Source organism: Cygnus olor, chromosome 17 (genome assembly GCF_009769625.2).
Source record: "Cygnus olor isolate bCygOlo1 chromosome 17, bCygOlo1.pri.v2, whole genome shotgun sequence".
Taxonomy (NCBI): domain Eukaryota; kingdom Metazoa; phylum Chordata; class Aves; order Anseriformes; family Anatidae; genus Cygnus; species Cygnus olor.
This window is the reverse complement of record NC_049185.1, coordinates 3,559,532-3,584,530: the sequence shown is the minus strand read 5'-3', so window position 1 is coordinate 3,584,530 and position 24,999 is coordinate 3,559,532. Positions and strand designations below refer to the sequence as shown.

The following is a 24,999-nucleotide window of genomic DNA, read 5'->3' as shown; positions in this document are numbered from 1 at the left end:
GTGGTGCTCAGGGACATGGCTTAGTGGGTGACATTGGTGGTAGGGGGTGGTTGGACCAGATGATCCTGAAGGTCTCTTCCAACGTTAATGATTCTATGATTATATGATTCTAAAGTGTTCTTTACGCACATTTATTAACTAAACTGAAATCAAGAATATTTAAAAGTACTCCTGAATAGAGAGGAAGAATCAAAATACCAGCCTTGACTCCACTGCAAAGAAATAGGTCATGTATAACACAATATTTCAACATTTCAAAAGTTTAAACTGATGTTAAACATTAAGGGTTCTCAAACTCAGTAGAACACTGAAAGAGTGGAATTATTTGACTGCATGAAATGCAATGTTTCGGTGACGTTAAATTTCATTAAATTCATACATGACACCTGCTTTTGCTTTCTAAATACTTACAAGTACACTAAATTTTGAGTCTTAGAAGTGGACAAACTAAAACTAGGAACAGCAAACCTTAAACACTGCTTCAGATTTTCTTAATCATTTCATGTTTGCTATTTGCTTCTGTGGAACAAGAACCCAAAACATGTTTTAATCTTTCTTCTTCTGAAAGAAGAAGAACCAGTTATTCAAAGATCACAACAATTTCTTGCTCTTTTGGGTTTCATTTTTCTAAGTACCCCAGTAGCATAAGAAAAATTGCAAACAAACAGGGCTTTTGTTGCTAAATCACTTTGTCTCTTTACAGACTTCCAGACAAAGCACACGAGCTGAAAAAGAATTTTATTAGCATTCTTCCTAGTAAAAAGACTCTTCTGAAACGTTTCAGTGAGCATGATGTCAAAAAGCCACTGGAAGTTAGTTCACTGATCAGGCTTTCTGTACATTTGAATATCTAATGGCTGATCGAGTGCAAAATAGTATTTTTTTTTCCCCAGCAGATACACAGTCCATTTCCCAGGGTAATGAAAAAAGTACCTAACATGAGCTAACAGCCAATTACAATTTAACCCTCAATAAGTCTGGTTTTGGCAGAAGGTTCACCTTTCTTTAAAAATATACTATAACCAGCAGTTAAAACATGTTAAATTTACTTTAAACGCTGTTCATAATGAAAATTAAATATTTTCATACCTGTAGCAAAGCCATTTCTGTTCGCCGAGGGTTTGAGTTCTTCACAAGACTGATGTTATGCAAACAGCAGACAGAAAAGACAATTTTCTCCTAGAAGTTTAGCAAGACCTTGTCCATCTCCTCGAGTAACTGGTCTTTTTTTTTCCCAACCAGTGGCAGGAAATCCTCATTTCTACAGCTGTCTATACACTTGATGACCAAATGGCTCATCCTCACAACACACTTTGAGCACCCTTCTAGGATTAAAAAGTGTACTGCTTCCCTGCGTTCACAATCAGACACCGCATTTTTATCATCTCCAGCTTTGTAAATGGCACAGGCCATTACAGAACAGCCTGCTTGAAAAAAAGAAATGATACAATATTCATTTGCTTTGTTAAAGGAGAAGAATTTACTTTTTTTTAAAGGAGAAGAATTTACTTTTTACAATGATCAGCTATGGTAAGAAAGACTTTCATTTCATTAAAATTAGAAACTAAGCATTAAGCAGCCTTAAAACAAAATACCTTCAATGTAGTAGTTAAACATTAGCAAAAAGAGGGCTATAAGACCACACTCTGGGCTGTCAAAAGCAGATATAAGCCTTTCAAAGGCTGATTCAGGGGCAGTGGGGAAATTGACAATGGACAGGGAACAGAAGGGAGTTACCAAGAACATCATACCTCCTTTCTGAACATCCAAGATCAGTGCCAGAACAGAGTAAGAGGTTTGGTAGGGTGCAATCTCAAGAAGTCCTCCCTCCACCCCAAGTCCTGCAATTTAAGGCCACAGCTATTGGAAAGACGAGTTTTGGGCTGTGAGAGCAGCTGTTGTTTCCCCCTCCCCTGCTTAGGGATAGAAATGGTGAGCTGATGGTGATTCAGATTGAGCTGCGGTGTCGAAGCTGTGTAATTAAGCTTATATGATGTGCACCTATATCACACCTGGCTCCAAGAGGAACTGCTACATGTCTATGCCTCTACCAATACCTTTAAAGTTACCCTAAAACAGGTAACAAATTACAGCAGTAGAGAGATTGCCTGCTGTTAGCAGGTTGGCGAGACATCTTCCCAAAACTGCTCCAAAGTTTCCAGCTATTTCCCAAAACATATGAATTAATAAAATGATATAAGCAGGAAATTAATCCTGCTATTTACCTGACGCTTTTTATTATAAGAACTACAATGATCATCTCAAGGCTCAGTGACAAATCCTGTTTGGTACATCATCATCTTATAAAAACCTGCCACACACAGAGAATGTTAAGTTATCTTAAGTATGCTTTTAACCTGACACAATACAGCCTGCTGCTTTCCACCTGGCTAACTGCAGCAAAGATGGCACGTTTTCCAGGGGTGGGAGGCAACCATCACCTCCTTTCCCCACCGCAGCTCCACATCTAGTTCAAACTCTAAACACAGTAAGAGTACATAAGGTGTTTCAGCCAAACAGGCAACGCATCAGAAGCTCAGCCGTAACACTCGGCTCCAGATCCACGTATGTGCATTAGTTACTGGGATGTGACTGCCACCCAACTGCAGCAAGTAAAAGAAATGGAAACAGACGTTTAAAACAGTCATTTATCCAGATACGAAAAAGGCTAGACTGATGCTGAACGAGAATGCAGTTGAAAAACAAAACCAAAAAGATGCCTCACAAAGTAACAGATAGAGAAAGGCAGAAATTACAACTTTTTGTCCAGTAATCGAAAGAAGGAACACAAAATTGATTTGCACAGAAGGGAGAGATCTGACAGTGCTGCCAGGGTGCTGTAGAGTTCATGCCAATACGGTCACACACGGTACTGGTGGTTTCAGCCATCAGAGGCAGATCTTTAAACACCTTGGAAGGGAGTACATTCATCATATAAACACTTGAACATTTTAACTCTTGTGTTTTTGGAGGGTAAGTGTAGAAATCCAGTGTTATCTCCAGTAATTAAAACACCCTTCAAAGGGAAACCTTTGTAAGATGTTTTAGGGAATGAAGGTTTCAGGTATACACTAAGAGCATGTCAATACAGCTATCCACTCCGTACCAGACTTCTTTGGAGGACACCACAGATCCAGTATCTTCTGTCAGCATCATTTCAGCACAACCCACTACTCTCAAGGCATCAGTGAAGAAACTGGTATTTATCCTTCATTTCTCTACATGTACAAATGGCTATACTCACATATTGTTTCTATAGTCTTGCTACGTGCAAAGCCCAGTTAATCAATCCTTTGTTTTATGCTCATCTGACTATTTCAGGAAATCTACTATAGCAGTATAGACATACTCTCTGCAGGTTCATTGAAGGGTGTTTTAATGTGAAGAGAAACGGAAGCTTCAGATTAGCCACATGTGACTGCTTAACTACATTAAAACCAACTGGATTTTCAGCAGTTTCTAAACTGATCAGACTTTCCCAAAAAAGCCTCAGCACTCGAGTCTTTAACCAGTTCATCCCATAAAGCTGATGTTATTTACCAGATACTACAGATGCATCTCAGCTGCAACCGAACCTGACAGGATTAGTCTCCTTTTGCTCAACATCCTGAGCCTTGCAGGAAAACAATAAAAAAAAAACAAGCCACCTCAGGTCTTGACAAGCAAAGTTTCTTCCATTGGTCTGATTCAAAACAGAAATGTTACACTGTCTTCAACATACAAGTCCAATCTATGCACCATAAAACAATGGTGAAAAAAAGTATGATGCAAAGTCTTCTTAAATAGTCACCCAGAATATAAAGAAAACATACAGAAGCCTGATGCAAAGTCCAGAAATAGTCCAGGGCAGTGCTTGGGTATCACTCAAGATTTTAGGACTACTGTGGATAACGTGGCCAGCCACAAAGTGTCTCATAAGAGGTCATGACAGTGTTCTCTGTTGCTAAGATGAGAGTGAACAGACCGCCATTCCCCATTAGATGTTTGTCTATTGGTTTTAATTAAAAAAAAAAAAGAGCAAGGAAGAGCATACAGTCATGCAGCTGATCGTCGACGAATCACAAAAACACCTCGCTGCAGCTGTCCCAAATAGATTCGCATCTTTGTGCTGTCACTGGTTTTCCTCACCCAGATCTGCATAAAGGAGAGAGAGAGGGGCAAGGGGGAAAACATTGGGGAGAAAAAGGGAAAAAATCCCACAGTAAGTAATATGCAGCCAAATAACTCCAGGTGTTCAGATCTAACAATAAGGATCTCTGTTACTCAGAGTGCACAGATGATTCAACTTAATTCATTTTCCCTCCCCACATCAGGCATCTGCAACCTCAGTAGAAAACCAAGTAACACTTTACCAATTTAACTTTCCACTCAAAACAGTCATCAAGAGTAATTACTTTCCCCAAGCATCACCATGAAAGCAAAGTTTGCTTCTGCTACAGCTCTTACCAGAACTCCAGCATTAAGCTTTACCTAATCAAGAATAAGTCTCTCTAGATCCACAGATCATAAAAATGACCTATCCTGGGATTTGTTCAGACACAAGTAACTATTAGTCAAATGAAAAGCTTACTCTTAATTTTGTTCAGTGAAGCATTTCTCACAATGTATTAAATAATCTGTATCTGAAGATAAAAGGGCCTCTTTTTTAACTACCTGCCTGGAAGAATTCATAGAACTTACAGATATATAGTATGTTTCAAAGGACAAATTGCTTCCATGGAAGCAGACATTCAGAGAATTTAAAAAAATAAAGTAACTTTCAAGAAGTTTAGACCCAAATACTTGTACTTTAAAAAAATCAAATCTGAACAAGACTCCTCTGCATTTTATTATTCTAATGCATTTACACGTTTAAATAAAGGCATGGAAAATACGAGTTTTCCAGCTCTTAATACTAGAATATTTTAGGACAAAAGCCCAGTATTTCCCACTGAAAAGGCTTATAAAGTCAGTGCCCGAATGCTATTTATCCCAAACTGGTTTTTTTAGATATCGTATTAGCTACAAGCCTGGCATAGTAGATTTATACAGTTGTTATTTTAATTACAATTTGACCTTACTAGGAGAAGCCCTGAATATAAATTTAATATTTGCCTGCATTTGTACTTCAGTTATTTCCCCAGAGAAATTAGAATCTACCTTTACTGATAATCATCTCTATTGCAACATTTTCAAGTGTTTGGTAAGATTTGCTAACCAAGAGGATTCGTACATCTAGAAGCTGAGTGCCTGCATAGAACAGTAAACACGGACAGTTTGCATTCTATCACAGCATGATGGAATGGCACGCTACTTTTGCTAAAGTTATCAGTTTTTGTTAAGCTTCATTTGGAGGAAAATGAAAATTCCATTTTCAGTGAACACACTGAAATTACTATTAACCCTAAAACGTGCCACACAGTTAAGAAAACTAAAAGAATCAAGACATATTCTGAACTTAAAACCAGTGTTTTAGACATACAACGTATTCTGCCATCAAAAGATAACATCTATTAATTTAAAGAACTGAAAGGACATAGCAAACAGAAACAACCAAACCCATCCCATAATTTCTTTTATTCCTAAACTGTAAAGAAAAACAAGTTTACTCCTTTTTCCAACTTCCAATAAACTGATATTGCTGAATATACTCATGGGAAGAAACCTCTTTTCTGTACCTACTGAAGAGGTCATTGTAAAAATTCAAACGTTGAATCGGTTCCATGTGCTCGGCCAATGATTTCCACCAATGCAGTAATTTGACTCAGTTTCCAAAGAAACCACATGGGATTATTTTTATTTTTTTTATTTTTTTAAAGTTGGATTGTCATAGCTCAGACTGTTGGAGAGGCCCACAGCCAATTCCAAAATTCAAACCCAGTTTAAGAAAAGTAATTTAGACCTTCGTATGAATAAAGATGCCTGATACGCTGTTAACTACTTCCTTCTTTTTTTTCAGCCACAATTTTATGTCATAATATTACGTTCCTTAGTTAAGACTTTTTTTTTCCACTTTGAACTTTAATGGAAGTGCTGTTGGGGAGACACTCCGTGCCTTTACCTTCAGTAAAGTTCCTTTGAATTGACTTGACTTCCTTTAGAAATGCTCTCAAGTTATAACTCTGGTCTACAACTGGAGATCTCAAATCCAGATTTGCCTTCTAGCTTCTAAATTTATACAGAGCCCAGAAAGATTCAAAAAACAATTGCAAAACGAAAATGAGTGATGTAATCAGAGCTGCATAGTGCACTCTTAAGAACACTCCCTCATTTCAGTATTTTTTTCTCATCTCCCCTGCCTTTACATTGTTGCAGAGACCCATCACAGGGAAATTAACTGCCATGCCTTCTCCCAAACCTTCCTCAGAAAAAGGAAACAAAAGAAATTTCACTTTTTAAGTGACTAACTAAGAAATTGCATTTTCCTCAGGTTTCAGGTAAGCTGTTTCCAAAAGATTACGAGTTTTATTTTTATAAGTTAATAGCAATAACTCCAATCAAATTAGCAGCACTATCTTCGTACCACATCTGTTAGCACACTACTACATCTAAATAAACAACCATTGAGCATAACAGAGCAAGGAAAACAGTTGTGATACAAAGCATATCCCATATGCAACTCATTTTGTTGAGACCAAAGTGTTTTCCCTTAACTGCCAAAGCAAATTAAAGCTACTTTATTGTCTGATTGAAGAGAAGTGCATTCAAGTCTACTATTTCTTTCCTTGAAGTGTTTGGAATCTGCAAAGAATAAAGTGCTCCCGATGCCCAACTAATGGACTGCTCAAACAGTAAGATTATATTGCAATGAGATTCACATCAATCTTCAGCACACAACTCTCTCTTGACCTGCTTCTCTAAGTCTTAATCATTAGCCAACAGGAAATTGTCTCTGACAAATGATTCACCCCCTCCATCTCCCGTGTAGGTGATGAACGATGCCAGCTTACTTCACAGCATAAATACTCATGTTAGCAGGAAGAATTTTCTCCCCTTATAGGAAGTCAATTTGGTGACAAAGTTTTTCCTTATCCTCTCCTGGTTTCCAAATGGGGTTTATTTTTATTTTGCATTAATAGGAGCTGTAAATATGTGCTTTAAGTAACAGAAATGGAATTTGTCAGTGCAGCACCAAGGAGATGCAACATCTCAGTTCTGCCCGTTTTCCTGCCTGCCAAACTACTATTTGCAAAATGTAGGATCACCTTTCAGAGAGCAACAGCAAGGCTCTTCCCATCTCAGTTCTACCCCAGGATGAGATCTTAATTCAGTTTCATCTTATATTCAGCTTCTTTAGACACCAAACGACTACATCTTCTCTGAAAGTAGTACTTGCTCTTAGGCCCTAGTAAACTGCTGTCTACCTGCCTGAACCGACCCATGAATCCCGGAGCAGCCACCTACCTCGTTGGCGCCCACAGAACTGATGACACAGCTGATCTTAGTGTTCTCTTTAGACTCCAGGTAAATGGCCTGGCTCTTGTGATACCTGCAAAAATAAAACAACAGACAATACATTGAACCCTTAACTGTCCGGAGACTGAGAAGGTAAACAACAGTAAGATGGATAAAGACAGGATTCTAAAAGTATTTGAAGATAATAAATACAAAGTTTTTTTTTCTTTCCACACCACTTTCCCTATCTTTGGGGCATAGCTGTGATCTGATCCTCCACACGCACTTGCATTTAAATGCAGCTTCAGAATGCACGAAGCACTCTCCATTTGAATTCAATTCTCAAAGCAGATTACTAAAAACAGATTTAATATCTGAAAGAGGCAGAGCACCAAGACACGAGATGGGACACTGATTCACAATAAGCCCATGCTTAGAGTTAATCAAACTAGCTTTTCACACTTCAGACACAGGATGGATTTTAGACAGCAACTCCATATTATGCCTGATAAAATCTGACAAACCAAATCAGCTGCTAAAGGTTTATTTACATGCCCCAATAAAAAATTACTAGAACACTAGCGCAACAACAAATTTGAAGTGTATTCAATCCAACTGTGCAGTCTATTGTTTAAACAGAGACCTCAAATTTCTAATAGTCTTATTTTGTGAACACATTGAAGATTATATCAAAGTGATAGGTGTGACTCTGTAAGAAGCTATATTTGCCCACAATAAGCACAAAGTATCTAAGCATATTTTTAACTTTTACATCACATTTTAATCGTACTGTATGTGTTTTATACAAAATGCCCTAAGAAAAAGTAAAAAGCCTTCAAAATTCATAGCCAAATTACTTGGTTTCATGGTCTTGCCTTCTTCACCCACACCACGTTTCTGGTAAGGGCTGCAAAGTATGCTAGACAAAATTCTGCTTCTGTTTATTTTGCTTACAAGAGTTCTGTAGGTAAAACCAGTTACACTGAAACATTATTTGCAAGTAAATTATCTTAGTCAAGAGAGCACCAAAATGCTTTAGTTATGAAAGCATATCTGTATTTCAGCCTTCAACCTAATCATGATGTGCTTCATATTTATCAGGGAAATCCAAGCTGCAGACTCACCAGCATGCAACTCCCCACAGCCTGATGGGCTGACAGCCACTTGTCAAAATACATGCATTTGCATAATCTTCGCAGTTATTTCTACAATAACCATACTGTAAATATGGAAGTCTTCCAATAGTCTATTCCATAATCTCTTCCTACTGGCTCATGTACTCAGAATTTTCAAACTGCTTGCCAGGAACAAAATGATAGCGGTGGCTTTCGGCATCCCAAAAGTACTAACTATCAAAGGGCTGGGTGAGAGAATTAAAAAAAAAAAAAAAAAAAAACAACCAAAAAAACATAAGAAAAACATTTCTCCAACGTTTAGACACTTGCGCCCAACCATTCTTCTTTTTCCCTCATTTTAACAGAAAGGGTATCAGCAGGTTCCAAGGCAATGCAATAGCAGCAATGATACAAGCCAAAAATCCCAGTTAATCTATTTATTGATTATCATTAATCGATGTAAGGGAAACCATATAAGCTACTACAAACTAGACCTTGCTCTGATAATGTATAGGACACTGATGGACTGGTATTTCTACTATGACATGTTGTGAGTGCTTAAGCAAGGAGAACTGATCATCTTGATACTACCAGTGCACGAGCTTCAGAGTGCAGAAGACACCACCACCAAAGAGAACTCTTGAGTGAGATCAGCGCAGGCACAGATGATGAAATCGGTTTCACTCAAAGCTGTTTCAAATTTTTAATTATCAATGAATTGCAAAGCTAATGACACACATGCAATTGGCTCCAGGCTCTGGATTTTACTTCACAAGTTGCCATCCATCAGGAAATTTATGTTAATTATGCACAGAAAAGGTAAGATAAGGTAAATCCAACACTTTTTCATTGAGTAGGTCTCAAACAGCCTCAAGCCCCACACATACAGAGAGGCAGGTCAACCAAAGTAACCTTGTGTACCTCAGCAACACATTCACATCTCAGCCTTTTGCAGCGTTTATGCACCCACAGGGGAACAGAGGGGTAGAACTTAACAGGAAAATAGATGAGACTAAAAATACAGTGGAATTTAAGTTGTCTTTCAAGAGAGAATGAGGACTGCCAGACACCCCTTACTTTTGCAGTAAGTAAACCACACCACTATGACAAGCAAGGCAAGCAGAAATAATTCCACTTTCTGCTACAAAATATTTTGCTGAAAGGCTGAGATTTTCAGCTGCATGTCCATTAGAAGATTGAAAAAAAAAATCACTGTACTATTGTATGCAGGCAAAGCTAAAAGCAAAAAGAAGATGGCTGTTTTATAGAGAACTGCATTTTAGGGTCTGGTGGCGGTGCGGAACAAAGACTGAGAATAAAAAAAATCCTGAAGTCTAATTTCACATTCCGAAATTCCCTACACTAAGCCTCCGCTTTGGAGATATGTTTTTGAAATACCTCTACAAGACCTTAAGGAGGCCACTACTTTAGGTAATGGTCCTTCATAGCTACTGTCAGGAAACAGAGAAAGTCACTCCCAAGCTGTCAGATTTATTATTTCTGCACATGCCAGCAGCTACAGCCTTAATACACCTTAGAAACAATTACCCTCCCACTTATCAAAAGTTTCTTCATTACTTTAAAATACCAGCTGCTTTGCAGAAGTACTATTACTATCAATCAAAATCTAAAAGCAGGATCATTACAGTCAGAAACCATAAAACACTTATCTTAAACCTGCATATAAGAATAAAGAAGAGGGGACAGCAACAACTAAGATTCCTGACGGTGAGGCCCCTGTGACTTTCATCTTGCTGAATCCAATTGTATCTGTTAACGTTTTTCATCCCAACTGGACACCTTTCAGAGAGACTGTGCCTTTGAGATTCATCTGGGCTCCCAAGTTTAAACTTGGTAAGAGTTTTACTGACTGATTATACCAAACTCCATCTTATTTTTCTTGTTATACAACACTACAGTCATCTGCATGGTTGAAAATCCTAAGGAACAGTTTATTCTTCCAAATATATCCTGGAGGACAGTAGCTTTACACAAGAAAAAAAAGGAACTTAATACATTCGTGAAGGAACAAGTAGCCCGTTCATGTCTGGTTTATGCTTCAAGGAAGTTTAAGCTGCAGGCAGCTGTTTTTATCAGAGCTGTATACATTGAACCCTTGATGAAACTTCACTACCCTAAGACTACCAAAAGGAAAAGCTGTAGAAGAGAACTGCCGTGTAGACAACAAATTCCATACTTATTATTGACAGTGAGAAGATTACAACCCCAACACTAGTTATTTTGAGCCACCAGAACACCAAAGTAGGCACACTACTTGGAAATTGCTTTCTGGTTAAGGAATACCAGGCTGTTCCCTTGATTATCTAGTTTTGCATGTCTCCGATTAAGAGCTACTAAGATTCCTGTGAAAATTTTAATATTTTCTTCACATTTTCTAAGGCTTCTGCAGCTAAATGACCATAAAACTTACAGTGATAAATCCAATCAGCAATTCCGAAGCTGCCTCTCTTGTGTGGATTTGATCTTTAAAGGTTATTTGGATTTGGTTTTAGAAACATTTTTCATTGTGAAACAACATTTCTTCTGCCACCTTGTGGAATGATGGGCTAGTGTGCTACAAACCAGAGCACAAGGACGGTGAACACAGCGGGCAGCAGCTGTACCTGAGATCCCAGCGCTTCTGTATCCTAGCTGACAAGCTGCACCGCTACATCAAACTGCATCCATTGGTGGCTCTCTTACATAAGATTAGGTTTGACAAAATGTTTCCCAAGTGTCACAGTGCACAAAATTGAACAGAAGGACAGCTAAATCATGGAGTCAAGCCAGTAGTTACTCCAGAAACTCTGTGTGGCCTGAACACTCCGTTATCACTTACCATTTACCAAAGTCATGGTGCTTAACCCTTGGAGGAAGATGGCTAATACCTGCCCAAAGGTGTTTTGTCCCCGAATTCTTTCAAAGAAGCAATTCCTCTTTGAAGTCTCTGTGTCTACAGAAAACAAGGCTAAGACTGCTTAAAAACAGAAATTTACTGTGACTCACCATCTTTTATCATAGTAGAGTTTTCCATCTTCTATCCGGGCTTCAAACCGCTGTGCTGGAGACTCTGCTGGTGTCGCTGGGAGGTGTTCAGGGGAGGAGGGAGAGGCTGAGAACAGAAAAGAGACCAGTTAAAGAGTAGCTTGTGTCCACCATGCAGCAGCACTTCTGACTCAATATAGCAATTAATAAGGTCATGTTAAGCAGAAAAAAAGAAAAACAGAAAATACACTCTATGGGGATGAATAATTCAACCTCTACCTTGTTTATATAAATCATAACATTTACTGAAATAGATCAAACATCTGAAGAAGTTTTGATAGGTAGGGGAAAGGCAATATGTCCTCAATTTGTTTTAAATTCTAATTTATAATAAAGTAGTAAAATAGGGTCAGGATTACTTACGCAAGTTAGTACTGCTCTTTCTTGAAATAATGTGTACAGACCCATCTAGAAAGGCTGAAACCCTAAGTTTTCAAACCTTTATTTACCATACAAACAGCTAAGCTGCCCAGGTGCATCTGAATATTATGAAAAGATCTTTTAACACAGCTAAATTGTCTGACAATTCAAATTGTCCCACGTCACCCAAATGTTTCAGGCACCTAAAGCTGCATATTGCTGCTTTCCCATCCCCAACAAGAGATGAAGGGACTCCGCACAGCACCCCAGTTTGCCACAGTAACTACCCAAAGAACAGCAATTACAGTCAAAACATTTATACAGTCAAATTGTGGAGTCAGGAATTACACAATGAAGAAGTCTACAATATAAATCTCTGTTCAAAACAACATGGTTGTGAACAAGTTCCAATGCAACCGTTAACTCACCTGGTCTCTTGGGTGATTTAAGCTACATGGAAAGAGAATAAAGAAGTGTTACAGATCTGACACGAGCCAAGAACGGCTATAGTAATAACTTAAGATGGTCTTCCTTTCCATATGGTTCTTATTTTTAAATGTACAGTTAAGTGGCATAACAAAACCAGAATAGTATGCCCTAGACACTTAAAGGTGTAGATAAAGAGTTTCATGATACTAAAGGTGTAGAAATGGAGCTTTCTCAGAGCATTCAGATAGTCCACCAAAACCAGCCAAAACCAAATCCATCTCACACACTTCATTCTTTGAACATGATCCAACTTTTTTTCGGGCACACCAAATACAGTATGTAAATTATTAGAGAGACCTCTACAGCTGCCACAATAGGCATGCTCCATTACCATCTTCAAAAACCTCAATGAATAGCCATCTAGTATGAGAAACCATAAAAGCCTCCAACCATTTAGCAGGAAAGCAGTAGGAAAATTAAATCTAGAAAAAATTCAAGTATAAACATACACACTGCACCCCAACCAGTCTGGGGAAGTATTGCGAGACTGGGGAGGGGGAAAAAAAAAAAAGGAAAGCCCACAAAGGCCTGAAACAGAGGCAGCCTGTGATCCCACAGAAAACAGCGTTAACATCTGTTCAGTCATGAGGAAGAAAAGAGAAACACTCCTTAACATAGCTTATCATTTGGTTCTGACAAAAGGTAACATTTTTACATGACAGTCATTTTAATTAGGTTAATTAAGCTTATTACAATAGAAGGGAAGAGATACCATCTTGCTGAATCTTTTATTGTGTTATTTTAGAAAGTCTGTTGGGGAGAAACAGTCCCACGAGTCAGACAGTAACATCAGACAGACAGCTCTGTGCTCTTCAGGGAAGAACGTTAGCTTTCTTTACAAAATAAATACAAATCAAGCCATAATCCCTACCTTATTCAGGGTTCTCAGGTCCTCCATTATTTGCTCATCAGTCAACAGGTAATTTAGCTGAGGTATCCAGAATTAAGGTTCCCATAAGCTCTTGACAAGCAAAGCTACAAACTACAAGTCAATGACATTTCACTTCACTGAACACAAGCCAGAAGGTTTCTGTAAAACTTCATCAGATTTTAATACGGGTGTTACACTAAGCTTTCCTTTGTCATATGAATTAAAACAAGTCAATCTCCACAGTCTCATCGTTAGCAACAAACAGTGCCAAATCATTTTAATTTATTCACATATAACCATCAATGAAAAACCTTTAGTGCACTGACATTTACTTCATATAGGCAATCAGTAGCATTTTCAATGTTGTTCTCTACAGCAATGCAAGAGGAAAAATCTGGAAGCTGAAACACAACAGACTCGCTCCAAGCTTTGTAAAATTAAGCTGAATCTCACCTAAATCTAGGAAAAGAAAGTCAGCAGTTTGCAACTCTGTAGGAGGAACAGAGAGAGAGAGGGATGGATCTTTACTCCAGTGCCAAAAGGCAGAGAGTTTCATACTGTGGCTGCTCTATCATGCTCAATTAATAGGTCACGTTTGCTATGAAACTCATTTATTTCAGGTGAGATATGAGTGCTAATAGATTTTTTTTTTTTTTTTTTAGAAAAAGTGAACAGAATCTCCAACTAAAAAGAGGTTAATTAAAAGTGGAGATGCTCACGACTATCCTTCATGAACCCTAGAATTTTAAGTTTTGATATTGCCTTCAGAAAATGTGAGTCACTCAGGAGTCACAAGATAAGTTTCTTTAATCTAAGCCAAACAAGTCTGGAATCTAATAATAAACCTCTGCAAAGCAAATATCATTGCCTCCCTTTCCAGGTGAATTTAATATACAAACAGAGAAAGCGCCCGCTGTCATATATTTCCAAAAGCCAAAGAACATTTTAATTATAAAAAACATGCAACTAGGCAGGAGAGAAGGATTACATATACATGTTTTACTGTTTCTTGTGATATATGAAGACAAGATGGATTTTCATCTTTTTATTATTCAAAGAACAAATCTAGCACTCCTTGCTTTTGCTATGCATCTTTCTGTATCAGATATCTGAAGCCTTTATCAGAAATGGAAAAACTAGTTTGATATGACAAATATGATCTTTCTGGCAAATGTCTTGTCACATCTTGAAATGAGAAAAGCTTTGGCTCATGGAAAAAGCCATTTCCTATCTATGGAATCAATTGCTTCAACATTTAGGTAAAATGTTCAAGCTTTTTCAAGCTGAAAAAATTACCAGAGGAATTCAAACTGATCTTGCTGACAAAAAAAATCACCTATGTCATCTCATGGCACTGTGAAGTTTAAGTGATTATATTGTCTTAGTAAGGGATATCCAGGGACTAGCTGTACTATATTAGTTTATCACACAATATACAGGAGAAGTTGTGTTTCAGTATTTCCTAGATGAAAATCAGATTCTAGCACCTCACCTCATTTTCTTTCCTATACATAACAACACTGATGCATTTTGCCTCGCAGGCAGAATTCTGGCTTCAAATAGAAAAGCCATCCAACGACTGTGTAAAAGGATATCAGGGGCAGGTTTCCTCCTCTTGTCTGGGATGGGAACTGGATCATTTGGTCGTCGCCTCAGTTTCCTCGTCATGATAGGCTTCACTTCCATAGAATCTGTAGGGTAATGAAGTTGGAGAGCAGATAAGACCACAGGGAGAGACATAAGAATCAGAAACTTTCTACACAGAGCACACAGAAAACGTCTCCTCTCCTGCACAGAGAATTGGATTTTTTTCATGATAGCTTCCAGCATTCAAGCTGGAAGTGCTGACAGTGAATACAAAGTCTCTTTTATACGAGGTCACTGTTCAATATCAGTGCTGTGATGCCATGGTTACAGCTTTCGCTGTCTGGAAGTTGCACAGTTATTTCAGGGGCATTCAATAGCTCCTTCAGGTGCAGGTAACTGAAGTACAATGACGAAGCACAAGGGTTCAGGGATATTTTTTCATGCTAATGCCAAATATATGCTTGTAAATAGACCACTTAAAAGGCAGGGTTCACAGAGGTCTTTGCTAGCAGAACTTGAATAGGTAATAGCACACAAAACATCACCTACATATCAACTGTTCTTTTTTGTGCCTTCAAGCTGGAAAAATAGGTTTGTCCAAGCAATACAGATAGTAAATGCATTCAAGACTGAGACTGATACAAGTCTGGTGGAACAATTTTGAACACAAATAGGATTTAAATCCAGATGATCGAAAAAAGTTTCAAATTATGTTTTATAAAATGAACTTAATTAATAACTCCCAAAGCAACAGTTGTTAGGAAATAAGTTGTAGCTGCTGCACCGGGGAAAAAGCCAGAATCTGTCTAAAATTGAAACATCTCATCATTATCTGCATTGCAGTTTGTCCAAATATCTACAGGTCATCTTAACTGCCCTGCTTTACTCTGAAACTCACACAAAATATTCCTTAATTTATGAGGATACCTTGAACTGGCAAGGAAGAGACCACATCTTAAATGCTAAACCATCATTTCACCTCTCCTATGTGCTATGAATTATTTGCTTATCTTTAAGTACACATGAATCACATCCCAGATAGCACTTACGTATATGAAGCTTCTGTGGCTCCCTCTAGGTGCTACATCCTTGAGCAACAATACATCAACGTTCTGATGTGTTCAAAACACATCAAATTACTTTTCTCCTTATCTCAAGGGTGAACAAGGATGGCCATTCCGCACATCAAAGGAAAAGATATTATGATAAAAGATTAAAAAAATAAAAAAATGAAGTGCCACCCACCAAGAGCATGCCAAAGGAAACCTCTCTGCAACTCAAAGCCGACTGAAAAACACTGAACACTAATAGCTCTGCAGACACTAAAAACATAAGTTACCGTGCTGAATGGAAGCCATCCTTCACATTTGTTATGATTGATTTACAAGAGCCTCAAAAGAGGAGTTTGAAGCACTTGCTCAAGGTGATATGCAGCCAAGCCGAGAAGGCTTTTTCACCTTTTTTAAAGAAAAATTTGAAATGAGTCATCACAGCGTTGGGATTTGTATTGCTTAAAATGTGAATAAGGCAGAAACATCATTTTTGTTCTCTCTTTATCTTAGCATCCTGTATATTAAATTGTGATAAGTCAGCTGCAAGTTAGCACCAAAGAAAGTTTTCAGGAAAAAATAGTTTGAAAGTATTCCATTTACCACGAAACACATGAAGAGCTTCTACATTCTTGAGAGATTCATGAAAACTTTATAAAGAAAGCTGCTAAAGTACCAGCAGATTTAACCTGAAATACAGGCTTGCGTGAGGCTGAACAGCTGAGCCCCACACCATGCAACGCTCCAGGAGACAACAGCTGGAACCTAAAGAAACTGCAGGTGAGTCCTAGCACTCAAACCAGACCATCATCAGGTTGCCAACTTGCATTCTTGCATGCACTGAGCTTCTATAGGTTTTAAAATTCACCAAGTCCACACAGGCTCTAGGGATCTCATTTCTTGGCCTCCTGCATGCATTCAGAACAAAATCTGCTAGTTCTAAAGGAATCAGATTGCATTCCTGCTAGTCTGGGCGGAAGGAGGTGAGGGAGGTCTAGCACATGCACCGCAGAAGGGATTGATTCTCCACAGTTATTTATGTGCCTTCTCCCAGAGTTGTATCTGATGAAATATCTCACCTCTTTGGGACATACAATGGTGGGGCTTTCCTGAGGATAATTAATCCGGTCCCCAAACTGGACACATTACTTCTGAATACCACTTTTTACTCCTGCTCAGTCTCCCTTCAACTCTGCAAATCTCCTTCTTGATGTTAACAGCAGTCCCACCGACAGAGAAATTGGATTCCTTCGGATTCTTAGGACATTGGTACCCAGATTTTCCAGAGCTAAGATCTAGTCAGATCCTGATTCCCTAAGGAAAATCTGCTTGCAAGATTAGCATTGTATGCCAACTTAGTAGTTGGCGAACATAGGCAAGGGATAACAGTAAGATAAGACTAAGACACAGACAGCTTGTAAGATCAGACTAGACTTCATTACTGAACAAACTAACAAACCAAAACACCACTATCGGGGAAGCAGCACAGCACAAGGTGTTTTCCAGACCAGATTAGCACTAACAGTTTGTACAAAGCCAAAAGCACTCCAGTACGTCCAAACAGGTTTTATTTCTCCCTTCTGAACACTAATTAAATTATCAGCTTACATAACTTGTGTAGCTACTAGGAAAAGACAAAAAAAGGTCTAATTCATGGACAGGCCTCAGCAACACAACCAACGTTATTGGTCCATAAAGTGAAGGAGTTGTTTTTTGTAAGGAAATCAAATCAGACCTTGGGTTCAGCACCACAGCAGCACAACCTGTGAAAGAGGCTAATTACCACTATAACTCCACCACGACCATTATTGACAAGAGCATGGCCGAGGCATCAAGTGGCTTTGTAAAAGAAATGTGTCCATTTAGTGTCCATTTTCCAGAGTCTGGGCAGAAATGCAGCTAACGGACATCTATTTTACCAGCTTTAAGTAGCACACTTCAACCCTTATTGTTTGCCTGCCTTTAGCTTCTTAAAGATCTGTTACTGGAGGAAAAAGGACAGTTTAAAACCTGGTACCACTGATTAGGTCATTACTGCGTTATTTCTCAGTAGTTTTATTGCCAGATCACAGGGACTAAAGAATCCCTTCTCCCTGCATATGGAGTAAGGTATCACGAAAATACATTTCACACCAGCCTAATGAAAAAACATGAACATCTGGTAGGTGTTCACCGGAAGAATTCAGTTACAAAAGTAGTTAAATTACATTGACTCCAACTGCCATCACAATTTAGGGAAATGATGTTACTGCTAACATTAACACTGCATTCTTCCTATAGTCTGAAATACAGGACACTAGCTGGGCAAAGTAAATTCCTGCCTTGAACCAGCTGTAGGGAGGATACCAACCCCAGCCTGGCTATGGTTCTGCTACACAACTGAAGGACTGACACAGTCCTTTCAAAGCCAACTACCTGCGGCTTTCCAGAATCAGTAAAGACCTCTAAGCTACTCGTTACTGAAGTGATAAGGACCCTTAAGGATTTGGGCCACACACACGCAAAATCCACTCATTCAAACAGTAAAGGTCATTAATTATAGGAAATCAATTTGTATACAATGTTTTGAGCTAACTTACAGTTACATACCCTTCTATTTTGGAAGATTTACAGCTCCCTTCTGGTAAAGGCACATAATTAAGCAATGAAAGTGTATTAAACTGACAGTAGTAAAAAAGACATCACAGGCTTTACAACACGCACCATGAAGGGAAAACCCCATGACCAGGTACCACCAGAGGAATTCCCAAATATTCCAAAAAGAAACCTACAGAAGAGAGAGAACCACTCAGATACAGACGCACCATGCTGCTAGCCTAGCATAATGTTCCAGACCCAAGTGACTGACTGCAGCTGTGCAACAAAGTCCAAAGTTTCTCAACAGTTTCTTCAATTTTGAAAGGAGAAAAAGTAAATAAGAAAGCTTGTCCACTCTGTTCCTTCGCTGACACTATGTTGATTTATCTGTTAGTAATTCAGGTCACTGAATTTTATCATGAACTGCACTCCCCACTAAAAGACTACCAATTCGTGTTCTACATCTGTTGACATTTGGAAAGTTTTAAAGCCAGACTAGCTGTCTGTATAAATCAGCGCTGCTATTTTTTTAAATCTTTTTTTTTCTAAGCAGTACTGAAGCAGGGAAGACAAGCGACAAATGCCTATCTTGTTTCTTACCTCCTGTTAATTCCATGGTTAGCTTCTCATTCTCAATCATCTTCTTCTTCTCTTCCAACTCCGCAATCAAGTTTTCTTTAAGCTCAATTTTCTTATCTTCAAATTCCTTTGCTGCTGCCTTCTTTTCCTTGACATAATTTTTTTCCACCTGATCTGTCTAATGCAAACCAAAAGATAAAACAGTTAGCTGAGGAGCCAATGTCCCAAACCAATGATTTAGAAACACCTTCTTTCAACTGCTGTGCTTTGATTAGCTTTCCGGTTCAAAGCTATAGCTAGTTCTACAGCTTATCAATATTTAAATAAAACAAACAGAAAACCATCTAAATATGACTAAGCAAGCAGAGCTATTATCAGCAAAAGAATTAATTTTTTTAAACCAATTTTACTGGTGCATACCTATCAAGTCTCTAGCAGAAAGCTCTTCAGATTTTAAAGAATCACTATCATTTATCACCTCAAGCAAGCTTAAACAACCATTTTAAACCATCAAATACAAAACCACCGTATAGCAGTACAAGAAAAGATTATTTTTTTTTAATTCTATTTTAATGGCAATCTGGAAATTACTTGAGGTAATACCATCAGCATTCTATATTCAACTGTAACAACACTACAGGAAAAAAACTGCGAAAACAAGTACTAGTTGATGAAACTGCAGGTTTAAGTCCTTGTATACAGTTAGCATGTATTTTGACAAATTAAGAGTACTTACTTCCAGCTGGAGAAACAATTCTGAAAGACAAGACAGACTCAATTTATTATCTTGAAAGATGCACAAAATTATTTAACGTTTTAAGTCATTTGATACTGCAACAAAAGCTTACGTGCTCATCCCACCTCTACCCTCACTTTGCAGTTATATGCTGAAAATAATGTAGCCATGGAAAAGCGACAAAAATATATTGTTAGTTGAAGTTTTCTACAGATAGTCAAGCAGATTTGCAAAGCTTACACAGCAGTAAGCCATTCTTTTCAGATCAGCTACTAATTCCATCAGTAAATTAGTAAATGGGTCAGTGGGTAAATCGTAACCATTACTTTGTTATCTGCATTCTCAAAAAAAAAAGAACAAAAAACAACCCTCAGCATGGGAAGGATAAACACAAGACCATCCTGTCATACTAGGCAGTCGGATTTTTATCATAAAGTTCAAAGTTATCACAATCTGCCCTCCTGTGGAAGAAATATGATGCTGCAGCACCGCTCCTTGCATTTCTGGCTGGCAAGTTTGCATTTAGTCTTAATTTTATCAAAACATCCCAATATTATTGGAATGCCACTGTAACAAACATGAAATTCATCTCAGAAGACAGATTCCCGTCAGCAAGTAGTAGTTCAACTAGCTTAAATTCTTCAAGCAAATCCTTTACCATCCCAAGCACTTTTAGAAGGAGATAGCTTGCCCTATTGAAGAGTTGGAATATATTAGGCATCATACAACTGCCACTGCCTGTCTTATTTCCCAGTATAATGGCCCAGGCGTTACAGAATTCACCCAACTTTTCTAAAAGAAAATTACATTTCCTATTTCCATATAACAGATTCTGTAAGAGGCCCTGCTTCAGTATCCAAGATTACAAACTACTGGAAAGAGAACAAGAAGGAAGGCAAGCAAATCAATCTGGTTCCCAAGCCATTTCTCTGCAGTAACACAATAAAGGCTACCCAGAAGGGCTGAGAGCTAAGCTCTTTAAAAATTAACTTGGGCCTGCGCTCCTGAAACAGAGACACAGAAGAGCAAGTACAGGCAGCCCGCTCAGTGTCATGGCTGCACTGAGTAACACCTTCAGCAGCAACCCCTCTGCATTCGCTGTTCTAGGGCACAACAAGATCTTTGAGAAAACAGGCAGTCCTAACTTTCTATTCCTGCAAGTACAAAGAGGTACACCTGGAGGTTTCACGCAAGCTACATGAAAGAACAAACCAAAGTGGAAGACTGTGGGTTAGTCATGATGCCAGATATATGAAACATTTTTACTTGCTCTATTTCACACAAACGAAGAAATGAAGACTAGAACTGTTCATTGGCATTTAGTAAACAACGTTGATCAAGGAAAAAAAAATCAAGAAAAAATCCATCACACTTCACGTACCCAGAAAAACCTACACACTACCCTTAGAGAGGGAACAACCCTTCATTGCAGCAAGTTCCCATTCTTTAAAGGGCAGAATTACCATTATTTTGCTTCAGGTGTTACAAAAATTGTGCATTTATGGTGCATGCATCATCTTTGAAAGAAATCCAGCTTACCTGCATTTCGTATCCTTTCTTTATACTGCTGGTCCAACTTTTTCATTCTTTTCTGATATTCCTGAAGAGTACCTAGTTGAAATAAATTGGGGATTTCAACTGCAATTTTAATTATTCCTTGTATTCAGTGCTCCTCAAAGGGCAATACGCTACCTGACGTACAAGTAGTAACATCTGAAATCAGGAAACTACAGTTCTGGCTTATTTTGATAACCATTTTCCCTGTTTTCTCAGAAAGCAAAAAGACTGCTTTTAAGAAATGCTCTCCGTACTGCACAGAGGCTCAACTATAAGCACGTGGAGGGAAGAAGGATGGAAAGTAGCTGATATTTCTCCATAAGCAGCAAAACAGGGAGCCAATATTCCACCAGTGAAGAATCTAAAAATCCCCATCCTTCTATGACCTCTGCAATTGTTCTCCAACCAAACAGTAGTTTTAAACAGTGCTGAAAATTGTTTAGAAAAAAAGCTACCCACTGTGAAGCTTACCTTCCTGCAATTGTTGCAATTGCCTCTTAAGAGATGCCAGTTTGTCCTGATACATCCTGCAAAGTTCGAGCACACACAACTTTATGTCACAAAGCAAACAGGCATGGTTTACTTCACCCTCTCCTTTGGTTACAACGTGTTTACGCTGAACTAAAACCTTTTCAGAAGAACTTCAGGAAACAAGAAAGTAGAAGAGTATTTGTCATTCGAATGAAAGATCATCATTCATTCATTCCGCCTAAAAAGTCTGCAACCCCATCAGTTTTACAAAGCAAACAATTGTTTCCGTAACAGTTCAGCAAAAATAGGACTTATTTTTTAAGTGAAAACCTGTCTTGACATTTAGATCTACAGACACCAGAAACTTTACAACAGAATCATTCTGCTCCTTTGTCATATCTTGAGGTGTGTAAGTTTCCTACATATAAAAGAGAAGGCATTTCCAGACCTTGACGTCATCTATTTAAAAAAAAAAAAAATTCTCCACCACACACACCAAAAGAAAAAAAACAAGAACAAAACTAAAAGCAAAGTCTATTCCTGGTTCTGTTGCAGACTCTCATTTCCTTTCTCGCGTACCTGTGGTTTAACACAGGCCAAGTCTTCCTCAACTGTATAAAAAAAAAAACCATCTCCACCAGTAAGGAAGAACACTAAATGCTCCAAAACATTAAGAGAAACTATTTCAAGTCTCCAAAAAGCCACTCTTCCTGGACAAGACCGGCATTCTGTTGCTTAAGGGATGTGAACAGACACCTTGCTTTTTGCATGGCTTGTATCAAGTAGATGCTTTGTTTTCTTTAAAGGGTCTGCCTGCAGAGGGATTCAATTGCAGGAAAACTGAGCTGCTCCCAGGAACCTGCACCTTTGTTCGAAACAGCACTTTGTTCCTTGAACTGAGAAAGTAATTGAGAAGAAATATGTACCCATTAGCTATTACGTTGGTGTAGAAACTTAAAAACACAAATCTTAGCCCAAAACATTGCATAGCTTATGCAAAAGACACGCACCTGCCCCGCTCCCCAACAACAGAACTACTTTTTATTAGGTTACTTACTGTTCTTTCATTTCTACATAGTCCTCTTCCTCATGTTTTGCCAGGTCAGTCTCGCTGGCATCCTCAGTATCTAAGTGATGTAAAGAACAATATGTTAAAACTAAAGCAGCATTAAAAAAAACATAGTAAACAACTAAAAAAACCCACACTCGGGCAATTTAACCTCAAATACATAACCAAGTAAGCAACTGCAGAGATAAGTTCAGAATTGAATCATCTTTTATGCAACCGCAAGTTATCCCAGATAAATCCTCCAGCAGATTTGCAACAAAGCTTACATCACATTCAAGCGGCATCGACTTAAGATACTCTAGTAATTTCTTCCTAACTTAAGATTCAACATTAGTGTTTACAAATACTAAAGTGAGACGGTAACACAACCCTAGGACCCCAAAGAACGTTTCCCAGCGTCCTTCCTATTGTTTCACCCAGGAAATAATCTCCTCTGTGGAAGGCTATGACTGAAACAGCTCTAACTGATTCACAATGCCCCTGCACCTCAACCTGAAACACTCCAAGCAGAAGATACTATGACTAGATGCTGTTATGGTTTACTACAAAGGCCTCACTAAAGATAAGTTACTTGCTACGATCTGAAGTCGACTTCTCAGCTACACATTGCACAGAAGTATTCTGACATTCATGCACAGCAAACACCAGCACTACTAAAGACAGCCCTGACCTTATAGAGAGATAATATAAACTACAAAATAAACCGGTGCAGAGCTGCTAGTTGTTGGCTACTTCTTTACACATTTATTAGCCGTAAGACTCGGGTAGCCAAGAATGAATAAATACCCTTTCCTCTCTAAGGAGAAGTCAGTTTCTCTGGGCTGGGGTTGTGATAGAAAGGGTACAGCTGCATAGCCTAAACTGCAGTGATATTCCCTAGGTATGGGCAGGGCTGTCAGTCTCTAAAAGGAAAAAAAAAAAAAAAAAAAAAAGGAAACAAGAAAGATTTGATTTAAGCTACAGAGAAACACCTTCAGCTTTTTTTTTCTTTTTGAGGCTCTCCAGGCTTGGCTCCAGCTCCTCATTCACAAAGACACAGACCTGATGGAGGAGTTTTGCTGACAGAGCACCTGGGACTGTCACAGGGCTGTTCTTCACCCCCCCTACTTATTACTTTATGCACCCTGGACCCCAGGACACTCTGGGTTTCACTTTGGCTTCCCTTCTGCGTTGCTTTCCCAATCCCCCCACAAACCCTCTAACCCCTCCTTGCACCCCCTGCCTTCATTCCCCACATTCTCCTCCCTCACCTCCACCCTCCCCCGAGCCCCCGCACCCCACAAGCTCTCAGCAATCCCCCCACCAGGCTCCAGCACATTCCCCCTGCCCCAGCCGTGACCCCAAACCCCCCAATCCCCCTCCCGGCGCTCCCCTTCTCTGCCTCCTCACACCCGCACAGCAGCCCCAGTTCTCCTCACGTTTCCATCCTCCCACGGGAAACTTCACGGACTCACCGACCCCTCATTTCCACAGCGTTTTCCTGCAGTTTCAGAGCCCTTCTCCCCCCAGCCCACTCGCCCCTTCCCCCTCCCCCTGGCCCCCCACTGCCCACCACAGCCCCGGCCCGGCCGGGCCGCCCCCAACCTTCGTCCGAGTCGCGGGCCCGAGCGCTCCGCTCGCCGTCCTCCTCCTCGGCGCTCTCCAGCTCCTCCTCCTCGTAGTACTCAGGCCCGGGGGGCATGGCGGGGGCCGGAGCCCCGGGCGGGGTGGCGGACACCGGCGGCGTGGCGGACACCAGCCCGGCCGCGCTCATGGCGCCGGGACGCAGCGGGAACCGTGCCCGCACCTCCGCCCGCCCTGCCGCCTCTGCCGGGCTGCTCGGCAACCGCGCCAGGACCCCGCCGCCACTTCCGCTTCCTCCCGGCCTGCCCTCGCCGCTGCCTGAGCGCCCAGCGCGGCGGTGCAGGCGAATGCGGAGGGCACCTAAGGGAGGGGGCTCGGTGGCCAAGGTCGCGGGTTCGAATCCCCGGCACGGCGGCAGCCGCCCGCCGCGGGGGTTTGGCCTCGCCGGAGCCGTGTGGTTGGGTTTTGCCACAGAGATCCCCTGTCCTGCCGGAGAGGGCCTGCCCAAGGACCTGCACGGCTTTCCCACTCTGTTTTTTCCATGGACAAACAGTTTC

General features: G+C 39.7%; 1 protein-coding gene across 1 annotated transcript; it reads right to left on the bottom strand.

Moving 5' to 3' along the window:
• Window positions 1-2,634: 2,634 nt before the first annotated feature.
• SUDS3 (SDS3 homolog, SIN3A corepressor complex component) lies at window positions 2,635-24,735 on the bottom strand. Its single transcript, XM_040576813.1, has 12 exons — window positions 24,464-24,735; window positions 22,868-22,937; window positions 21,811-21,866; window positions 21,322-21,393; window positions 19,783-19,802; window positions 19,068-19,224; window positions 14,850-14,945; window positions 13,255-13,316; window positions 12,323-12,344; window positions 11,496-11,601; window positions 7,384-7,468; window positions 2,635-4,134 (listed from the first exon to the last, which is right to left on the bottom strand). Exons 1-12 carry the CDS (start codon window positions 24,630-24,632, stop codon window positions 4,036-4,038), a joined length of 1,014 nt encoding a protein of 337 aa, XP_040432747.1. The 5' UTR covers window positions 24,633-24,735; the 3' UTR covers window positions 2,635-4,035.
• Between the last annotated feature and the right edge of the window lie 264 nt (window positions 24,736-24,999).

Coding starts and splice junctions, on each gene's coding strand:
- SUDS3 (XM_040576813.1), bottom strand. CDS start 24,632: ATGAGCGCGGCCGGGCTGGTGTCCGCCACGCCGCCGGTGTCCGCCACC. Junction 13,317..14,849: donor GAGGAGGAAACCTGCCCCTG/ATATCCTTTTAC, acceptor AATTCTGGATAC/CTCAGCTAAATTACCTGTTG. Junction 11,602..12,322: donor TAAATCACCCAAGAGACCAG/GTGAGTTAACGG, acceptor TTCTGTTCTCAG/CCTCTCCCTCCTCCCCTGAA.